The sequence below is a fragment of the Limulus polyphemus genome, unplaced genomic scaffold (assembly GCF_000517525.1).
Source record: "Limulus polyphemus unplaced genomic scaffold, Limulus_polyphemus-2.1.2 Scaffold1798, whole genome shotgun sequence".
Taxonomy (NCBI): Eukaryota; Metazoa; Arthropoda; class Merostomata; order Xiphosura; family Limulidae; genus Limulus; species Limulus polyphemus.
This window is the reverse complement of record NW_013667408.1, coordinates 227359-238485: the sequence shown is the minus strand read 5'-3', so window position 1 is coordinate 238485 and position 11127 is coordinate 227359. Positions and strand designations below refer to the sequence as shown.

At 29.4% G+C, this 11127-nt stretch overlaps 1 protein-coding gene across 2 annotated transcripts in view; it reads left to right on the top strand.

Moving 5' to 3' along the window:
• Positions 1–238: 238 nt before the first annotated feature.
• Positions 239–11127, top strand: part of LOC106464976 (putative methyltransferase NSUN6) — a 19338-nt gene continuing 8449 nt past the window's right edge. For both annotated transcript variants that reach the window (XM_013925155.2, XM_022392796.1), the window contains exons 1-6: positions 239–327; positions 3203–3292; positions 6104–6259; positions 7680–7881; positions 8140–8293; positions 10364–10524. In XM_013925155.2, coding sequence (XP_013780609.1) covers positions 3215–3292; positions 6104–6259; positions 7680–7881; positions 8140–8293; positions 10364–10524 — 751 coding nt within the window. In that variant the 5' untranslated portion in view covers positions 239–327; positions 3203–3214. The remainder of the gene's footprint in view (positions 328–3202; positions 3293–6103; positions 6260–7679; positions 7882–8139; positions 8294–10363; positions 10525–11127) is intronic.

The window sequence follows — 11127 nt, the reverse complement described above, 5'->3', positions numbered from 1 at the left end:
ATCAATTAACAAACGGAGACGTAACAGGTGTTTCATAATTATGTAATTTCATCGTTTCTTTATACATTATATATCAGAATCAATTATAGTTTTTACATTATTTTTAGTTTTTTCGTTATCATATTTCACTTAATCGATGACAGAATATGTAATTAAAATTACTGTTATATACATTTAATTTGGTTTTGCAGGCAATAAATATACTTCGTGAGACGGTGTGACACCAAATCTCATCCCCATAGCACATATGTGCATGCGTGATACATAGGTGATAAGTCTGCTGAATCTGATTAATCTAAATTATGTGTCTTATGCAAAATATTTTAGGTAATATTAGTGCAATTTTTTTCCTTTTAAATAGATTTGGTATTGTTTGTTTACTTTTATGAGGGCGATTTTGTTCATATACTTATTTTAATTCGTAAATACTATAACTACTTTCAGTATCAACTGACATTGACAAACGTTCACCTTGATTGTCACTCGTTTTGTCGAATAGTGTTAACTTAATCGTAAAGTTCGTGTCTTAAACAATATATTTTAATTCATATTAGTGCCATTTTTTTTCGTATTATAGAAATTTGGTATTGCATATTTACTTTTTTGTTCGTATACTTATTTTAATTCGTAAATACTATAGCTACCTTCAATCAGTTAAGTTGTAAATTGTGACATAAATAATTCAAAGCACAGTCAGTGTAATGTAAAACAAGTGTATTTATTTCTCTAATATTATAATAAAACTACATAGCTTATAACAATATCAAATACCAAGTTGAACCTATTAATTGCTTTATACACATTCTTTTTAACCTGAATATGTTGTGGTATGCAGTCTACAACTACAAGTCCATGATTCAGTTTTGTCGAGTAACGACAGAATGATATATAAATACACAAGTATGTATAGCATAAACAAAACAACACAGAATTATCCATTAACTGTTTAGTGTAATTAAAGTGAAAAGTATAACATTCAAGCAGTTACAACTTTATATTTTACTTCTATTTTAAAATAGTTAGATTTTTAGTTGTCAGAAATTTATAAAAATACATGATTATGAAGTGAACGTGAGAATAGTAAAATGTCAAAACGATAGTGTGTGCAAAGTGGTAAGAAAATATAATACTGATAATTACAACTTTACACCGGTCTTAGGTTCAGAAGTTCATAGTTTTCAGTGGTAATACTTCTTACTAACATCAACTAATAGAATTGGCTAGCCTAGGGATGAAATTAAAAGTAATAACACACAATGAAAAAAAAATTATTTATACACTAGTATAAGTTACATATTAAAAATGTTAATACTAATATAAAAAATTAGTAGGCCTACTAGTACTTAATTATACACAACTATCCATGTCAGTACTAACTCTTATTAGTCTTGTGTAAGTACAAGTCTAAGTGCAATATTTTCAATAAGAATTTCCTTCTAAACATTACATAATCATTAGATAAAGAGTTGATAATTTAATTTCATTGTTACTAAATAACCAAATGTTAAATAACATTTTACAATGGAAAATGTTGCTTATTACATGCTCGGTGTTAGTATCACGTAAAGTATTATTAGTAAAAATCATTTGTTCAGGTAGGCTTAAAAATATCACATTTTTAGGGATGCACAGGTACATAGCCAGATATCTGCCTCCGCCCAGGAATTGGGCTACCCGGTAATACTCTGCTCCAGCCAAGTGTCGAAGTTAGGCATCTAACCCCCTTCTCTTTGTGGCAACTAATGTGGTACTGAAAGTTACAGTCAGTAATTGGTTTAGTTAAAAAAAAAAACATGTTCCGAGCAACAAAGACTGACCACCCGCTGAAATTCTGGGATTCAGAGAACAATAAGGGTTAGGGTTTAAGAAGTTGGAGCTAGGCATTGAAAGTTGAAAGTAAAAATTGAATGTTCTGTTGGTGATTAATTAGTTAAATATAATAAGCATCAGTTTTGTTTTTGTTTGAAATATTTGTGTATATTTTGGGGGGGGGGGGAAGAACTTGATCCCAGTTAACTCCCAGCCCCGGCCAAATCTTAGTGACTGGGTACCTGGACCCGGTATTCGGCCAAATTTTACTGCCTGTGCATACCTACACATTTTATAAATAATACTGAGAAATAGACTGTTTATATTACATGAAATAGTACTTACGAAATACATTTGATCAAAACCAAATGAGAAAAGAAAAAATTTGCAAAAAATGGATACATAGTGAACTAACACTGAAAGATACAATAGGATGAAATTAAGATGTGAGATAGTGTTTGGTAGAGCTGCAAAATCCTATCCCCCCGGATGAGATTTGGACAGGGGATGATTATTGGTGGCACAACAGTGTTATATTCCTAAACCAAGGTATCAGGGAAGTTTTGTTAATTTCTTTAATCCAGAAGGTAGTAGTACGCAACTACATTGCATTTACAAAGTAAAACAAATACTTAAACTTGAAAATTGTAGTCTTGACTGAAGAAAGATCTTTCCACGTTTGTGGATAAGTCACTCAGTCCATTGAAGCAGTGTTATATTGCTAGTAGTAAAGCTAATAGAATTTTAGGTATATTAACTACAAATTGAAAGAGGTAATTGTCTACACAAATCACTAGTTAGGCCTCATTTGGAATGATAAATACAGTTTTGGTCTCATTATTGGAAGGGTTCTGAGGATGGCTGCTAGGATGAGGATGTCTTATTATGTTTTTTCTCGAGAAAAGAAGGGAAAGAGGTGATGTTATAAAAGTTTATAAGAGTATATATATATACAGGAGATTGATAGTATAAAAGCCTCTGATTTCTTTGAATTATATTCTGAAGATAATAGTATGAGGGGACACAAGATTTAGATTTGGAAAAGACGGTAGTCTCTTGTTAAAGACAGTTTTATTTTTCTAACAAGTTGATTGGTCTGTGGAATGAATTGCCATTGGCAGTGGAGGATGTCTTGGCACAGATTTATTTATTTTTTCTTTTTCTCTCTCTCATTTAAAAATACCATGTATTATAGCTCATAACCACTGTGAGAATACGTTATTTTGTTTTGTCATAGATGTTATGATTTTAATCACGTTGCTGTGTAACATAAGGCACTTCTTTGTGTACAGTTTCTTTAATTTAAAGCTGTGAAACTTTAACAGTATTAAGTATCTTGCTTTCTTGATACTTGTATCATAATTTATTAAGAAGCTTTCTTGGTTTATTTCAGCAATTCAGACCAATGGAAAATGCAATTTCACCATTTCAGAAGAACCCAGAACTCAAAAAAAGCCTTTGGGAAGATTTGATAAACTGTAAGGTATTGGATCAAGATAAACTTAAGTTATGTCAATTAAGTTGAGAGCTATGCATCATTATTTTATATACTGAAGAAAAATTGTTATGGATAATAAAAATTATTTAGTGATTGGGGAGGCTGAAGAAAAAATAATGCTCTGTAACATTCAGTGTATGGTTGTAGTCATTTTGACCAACTTTCTAACAACCGTTTCACCAAGAGACTATACATACTATAACTTTCAATATGTTAAGTGTGTCTTCAAAAATATTCAGTAAACAAGTCTTTTGTAGACAAAAAATTGGGTTTTTTTAATTTAATGTTTTTACTAAAGATTTGTCTGTGAACTTATGGACTCGGACACTGACTAGTCTGAGTGCAAGGTGATTTTCATTTATATAACCTCTGGAACCTCCTAAGTAAATATCAAAAGTTTTTCAGGAAAAAATTGTTCTTTTCTTTTCTCCACCCTAACACTATACAATACACGCTTGGTCCATTTGACCTTTTTTGTAACCACCATAAAAATATGAAATAAATCTAAATTAACCATTTTTCTTTCTATAATGACTGCATATTTTTAAAGACAATTACACTATTTATTCTTACAGCCAAAACTAATAAAATTCAAATCTCCTAGTCATTTAGATTTATTGTTTTACTGACATGCTCCCAGGTGGCTTAGCAGAAAGTCTGAAGGCTTGTAATACTAAAAACCTGATTTCGATATCCATGGTGGGCACAGCACAAACAGTGTATTATATTGGTTTCGGCTTAACAACACAACTAACAAACAAAGTTACTGCCACTTAGATTAGCAACAAAGCCATTTATCACAATGGGAAAATATTATGTAAACACAGCATTGAGTTACCAGCACCATTGGTCAAATTACAACATGCTGAATTGCGAGATGTGTTTGTGCTTTATATATATTTACTTTATATATTTTTTATATATAACCTGATAAGTTGCTAATTTTTACATTTTATTTTACTTTTATAACAATAAATAAAAGATATACATAAAATAAAATGAAACTTAGTACATATGTGTCAGTTTGTACTTTTTTTGATAAGATTCAATGAAAGTTAACCCTCTTTTTTTAGTAGGGGTGTTGTTAGTACTTAACTTTAATTTATGTTAAATATGCAATTTAGAACACAAAGTATTACAAGGAACAAAAAACAATGTCCCAAAGCTACTTAACTGACTTTCTAATTAAGCTACATGTGCATTGAAATATTTTCGTTATCTAAGTAATAGCAAACTATGAAATTGATGCAGAATAACTCAAAACTGATTGTGAGAATGAGCTCATAAAGAAATCAGTAAATTAGAATCTTATCTTTCTATTTGTTATAAATAATTTAATAGCAAATATCAGAGAGAATTATTCACAATTTTTAAAGACAGCATGTGCTAGGAGGGGCATGGTATATAAGTTTCAGTTTATGGCATATAACTCATTAAAAAGTAAGAAGAGTAGATAAGGTTGAATTTTATTTTAGCTCAAGGATATCTAATGTATATTTTTATAATTACTCTGAAACTTACAAAATAATATAATAGTGGAAAAAATTTCAAGCTGGGTAATTCATAGCCAAAAAGTCACATAATACATAAAAGCAAAGAATGAGAATTTATTTAAATATTTTCTTTTGTAATTAATTAATTAAAAATTGTGATAAAATGTGTATTATTTACTATGTTTGATGCCAAATTTATTGACATACACTGATAATAAAATAGTTTAACTTAATTTTGAATGCAACTTTAAAAACATCATGATATGCATTTTGACCTACCCATAAATGGAAGGTTAATCTGTTATGGATGGAATCACATTCAGAAGCAGCCAAGAGCCACAGTTATGAGTAACATGTGCATCTTGTTATATATGTTATGTGCAAATTATGTTAAATGAGGAGATAAAGCAAACTTTTTCACTGAAGCTTTAAGTAAAAACCATTTTCAAATAGTTTCTTTAAAATGTATTTTGTAGTGACCTTCAAATCAACATTTAAAGATAATCCATAAACATTACACAGCCTCTTAATGTGTGATTATGTGTGTGTTTATCAGGGCTTTGGTATCTTTGATGTCTTAAAGTTTGTTATTCAAAAATAACATGGATCCAAATTCATAAAATTTTAACAATAAACTTCCCAACCATTAAAAAAAAAAGTTAAAGAACAATCTGTTTTTCATTACCAGGACACTTGAGAAGAAGAATTCTAGGAAGTAAACAATAAATCTATCAGTGATAGTAGTTTCAAGTGATTATATCTACTTGGTTTCTAAAGGTTTTGTTGTTATAATTTAGTTTTTGAAATTTGAATTGTTTCATTGGTGTATCAGTGCAGTTTACAGAGAGAGAGAGAGAGATTATTAACAGTATTTTAACCATATTTCTGTTGCTAATGGTACCATATTTATTGGGAAAGATATAAAATATATATCGGTATCAGTTACCTGTATCAAGTTTCTGACAAATGAACTTAATAATTATGATCTTTAAAAACATGATGCTAAAATAACTCACACATTATATTTGTACTGAGATGTTAGTAATGTACATAATTTTATTACAGATGTGATGTTAAAATATGTTTCATCTGAACACACTTTTCTCTATGTAATACAATGCTTCAGTAAACTAAGAATTGGTTATGAATAGTTATTAGTGTTATGTCTTTTCTATGCTTTTTGGAATATGTTGTTATTAGTTTAAACATTTTAAGTTATTATTCCTTCCATTTAATGAAAATGGGAAATTAAGTGTTATGACCTGCTTATGGTTTCTGCATTACTCTTTCTTTGTTTCTGAAGGTGATTGAAAAAGTAGGAGAACAGAAAGCTCAGAAGTATTTTAATGATTTAGAGTTATGGTTGTGCCAAGCTCCTCACTTTACAACAGTGCGAGTTAACACCTTAGAAACAACAACACTTCAGGCCAAAGAAGATTTAAGAGAAATTTTAGATAAGGTTGTAAAAATTTAACTTCATTTAATTTATATTTTTCTTTTAATTTTCAGATATTTTTGGCACACTTTATGTATCATAAGTATAATAAATATTAAGTATCAGATACGATATAAGTAAGGATTTTTATTTAGAAGATTAAACAAAAATTTTATTTAGCATTGGTTGTAAAAGAAAAAATTTGTTTCATTATTTCTTCTCTTTTTTTTTCTTTACATTTGTATGCAGTTAATTTGTTATTGCAGAATCACTCAGTATGTTGTAGCATCTTCTCACTGTTTAAGAATAGCTTTGCATGAAATGTTTTAAAGATTTATTTGTAAGATTTATTGCTGAAATTAAAAAAAACAAAGAAACATTATTCTCTCTTTTTTTTTGGAAAACGTGTTTATTGTGTTTCTCTCATTCATTATAAAAAATTAAACATACAACTTCTCTTTATCATACAGGTGGAAAAAATATAATAAATACACTATTTAATTAAATATAAACAACATCACAACTGTGTAATCTTAATGTACTTTGTGATTGTAATTCGAGTTATTTACAAGACACAGTCTATAAAAAATAAGGACCTCTGTCTTAAGTGCACAATTCTATTGATAAATATTGCCTTAAGACTTATTCAGGAGATCTAATAATGTATTACAGATGCACTACCAGCCATTATAGTAAAACAGGATACCGTAAGATTAAGCTACTTTTTTTTTATGTTAGCAGTAAAAAAAAGTATACAGAATACACAATGTTTAATAAAGTCAAATACTAGTCTAAATGAACATTTTTGTGCAGAGCATCAAACTATGTTCAGTGTTTTTTTTTGTCAAATGTTAAAAATCAATTTTTCTCTTCCACATATATTTGAGAGAATTTGTACTAGAGAAAAATAACATTAATAGATTATGGTATTTTACCTACTTTTTTGTACTTTATTTGTGGTATCATATTTTTTTCAGTAACATAGAATCTTTCTTCACAGTTTTTTTTTCTTGCCACACTTGCTCGCCTGTGTATAGTAGAGAATGTTTCACGATGATTATGTTCTGTTATGTTACATTAGTAGTTGACTGTATGAAACATTTTGTATCCAAAATGTTTTATTTTCCAACATTTAGATTGAAAATGGTAATAAAGTGCTGAATGATTCGTGTTTTTTTTTAAATGCAATGGCATATTCTTATTAAACTCACTCTGTTCAAAGAATGGGATGCCAATTTAATTTGGAACATTTGTCATATTTTAAAGTTGAGGTTTTATATTTGATCTGTTAAACATTGAAAGTTTTACAAAACATTTCCCAATCATGAATTTAACCAAAAGATTTGTATATGTAGATATATATATAAGCAAACATAAAATTTTAGTTGCTTTTTCTCATGCTTATGTCCAAAATATTAAATATATAATATTTTGATGAGTTTAGCAGATCAGTAGTGGTGAGCGTACAGATAAGTTCACAGTTGATATTCACCCTCACGTTCCTGACCTTCTTATCGTCAGCTCAGCTTCTGATAATGAAGCTGTACACCCTTGGAGACGAGAATTAATTGTTGGAGCCCTGTGTGGTGTGGCCGTGTTGCGGGGAGCAGATGTCTATGCACCTGGTGTCATGGGTGCTCCGCTAAGTAATTTTTCTTTCTTATCATTGGAAATATGCAAATTAATATCATTTTTAAACTTTTTTCTATTTTTATTGTAATACTAACTTTTATAACAATAAATACATTAATTTGTTAGCCAATATTAATTCCTTTTTGAAATTAGTATTTGAAGTATTTTATGCTCTGATAATTCTATTATAACAAATATCAGCTTGTTTATGATGATAGTAATGTAAATAACTTTAACTAAGTCTAGTTCCATTAATTGGTTCTTTTTATTAGATCTAATACAGGGAGAAAAAGTTTCTGTTTTTGCTGATGTTAATGGAATGTGCAAGCGGGGTTTGACAAAAGTGTTTACTGGTGACAAAGTGTTTGTTGGAAATGGGATATCTGTTATGAGTCGACAAGATATTTTCAATGTTTCTTCCCCAAGGTTAGAAAAACATTATACATTTACTAGTTTTTTTAATTTCAGAATTCAACCAACTAGCATTTTGTGGCATGTATTACCAATTATTTTAGGCTTTTCAAATAACTGACTGAATATAATGAGCGTCTTATAACTATTTTAGGAAACAAAAAAACATTAAATCTGGCCTATAAGAAGTGCATCCAAACTTTGTGAATTTTGACTGTTGGTTTTCTTGTATGCATGGATAAATAATGCAAGTGTGTTTGTATATCATAAAGATTAAGTAAAATAATGTAAACAATTTGTTTTATAGTTTCTGACAATTAATTAATTAATTAATACCAGTATACAGGGTGACACAAAAGCTATGCACCACCATGGTTCTTCCGAGCCCCACCCTTGCTATGAGTTCTCTTCAGTTGATTTTGTGTTTCATTGATTGTCTCTTTTTGGTTGGGATTTGATCCTTTTGTGATGTCGTGTCACATTATCAATGACACATATTATTTTATCACCCTGTTTTATACCTTTTGAAGAATAAAAAGTGCAATTGAAAATAATTCATATGCTAGTTATTATGTGATTGATGGTGTATTCTAATTATTTACTGTGTTATTATAATAATAAGTTGGCAAACAAGGATTTATGAACGTAATGAAGCAATTTATTTTTTGGAGGAATGTATCACATATTTCAACAACATTGGTCTGTCTTCTTCAGGTACTCTTAGCTTATCTGTTAGGATATCCCAAAGATGCCTGCTTATTTAGTTTTTCTGTTTAATGATAGACAAGTTTTGCAATTTAAATAAGATGTACAAATGAAGTTTATACTTTTTGGCAGTTTTAAGTTTTTCTAAGCTCGAATGTAGATCAAAACACTGTAAAAAATGTATTATCATTTCTGAAAACATCACGTATTATTGTAGTTCACATGTTTTTTTAATCTTGTATGTTGGTTCACTGCTTTAGTGTTGGAGATCTGAAAACGTTCTGATCAATTAACATATAAATGTAGCATATTTGTACGTTTAAATGAGTATGTTACTCTTCAGTCCAACAAATTTAATATATTAATCTAAACCAAAGACTCTTCACAAAATAATATAATTGTTGTTGTCTTGTTCTGGCATTATAGGCTTATGGATGTTACATATGACACAGCCTTACCTTATTTATATTACTTGATAATTGTTTTATCTCTCCATTGTGTACATATCATTTTATTTCATTATCACACAGTTGCTCTGAATATGTATAGCATTTTACTTTTCTTTGTTTCTATTTTTCATGCTCTTTCTTCACTTAACAAATATTTACAACATACAGATTTGTTTGTGTGTGTGTATTTGTAATGTTTGTATTAACTGTAGAACCCCCATTTTTCAGAGAGTATCAGTACTTATTTAAGAAAAACAAAATAAATATTTAGTTTCCAAAACAGCACTTTAGGCTCACATATATCCACTATTCAGTAATTTGTGCATGGCTCTAATGTACTGGCTCACAAACTTTTTTCATTGTTGACTTCCTAACTCATCTTGATTTGTGCCACATCCCTGCTGCCATATGCAATATTTTTTGTAGTTTTTTGTTTTATGTTCTTAATTATTCTTCATTTGGTGAAACTCTTGCAACACCCCTATCAACAGGCCACAACACTAGTCTGTCATGACACACAGTTTGGAGACCACTGCTATAACGAATGGTTAGCACAGTTTATTGAGGGGAAAAATACACACATTTTTGGTTATTGTAAATTAGTGTGACTTGGGCACTGAACTGGTCCAGCATACTATTTAAATGTACTCAGGAAAAATGGTTTGTTACCATTTTATCTGGTCTTAGAATAGCGGACCACTGTCAATTTCAACTGATGAACAAATTATAAGAAAGTTTTATTCTGTTTTTTTGGGAATTGTAAAAAATAGTTTTTTAATACGTGTCATTATGTTACAGATTAAAATGTTTATCCTTGATATTTTGAGTTCATGCTAATTATGATTAAAAATGATAATACTTGTTTAAGTATATGAAATTAAGTAATTTTTTCATGTTTTGAAATATAATATTTTTTCTTATTGTGCATAAGTGGACTTGCTGTGAGAATTGTCAAACGTATCTGTCCTTCACCTTCTCTAAATGGAATCATGGAAGAAAGACTTTTCTTACAAAATTTACCATCTGTTGTTTGTTGCCATGTGTTAAATCCTCAGCCCGGAGATTGGGTATTGGACATGTGTGCAGCTCCAGGTAAATATACTATATATGGGTTAAGTTCTCAGTTGGCTTCTGAATGTGCTGCTCCAACTGATGTGTATGCGAAAAATATAGTACATTTATGGGGTTTTCAACTTTAAATATAAGTGTTACTCCAGGTGAATTAAGCGTATGAAGCTGATTTATTCTTACTGAGTAAAAACAAGTAATACTACTACAGATAACAAATGGATGGAGTTAACTCTTTTAGCATGGTCTCGGTCCTTGGGACCGACCTCGTAACCATTGTATGCTTGTTATAGTTTTTATGCAATAACTGTTAAATTAGTAAGCGAATGTTAACGAAATTTGGCAGACTACTAGTGAACATTACATTATATATGTATATAGATTAGTGCTATTTTGAAATAAGTTTTTAAACATATTTTTCTTAAAACATAGAACAGTAAATAAAGAAGTAAAGCAAACAATTATCTCTTCTAGTTATGAACTTTTTACTCGGTTGCAGCTTGATGTAGGTTGCTAAGCTTTTATAAATTTGCATGTGGAGGATATGAAACAAAATATTATTTTTTAGGTTTTATATATATACATTTCAATAACTAAAAAATCATAAATTACTATATCAATACCATA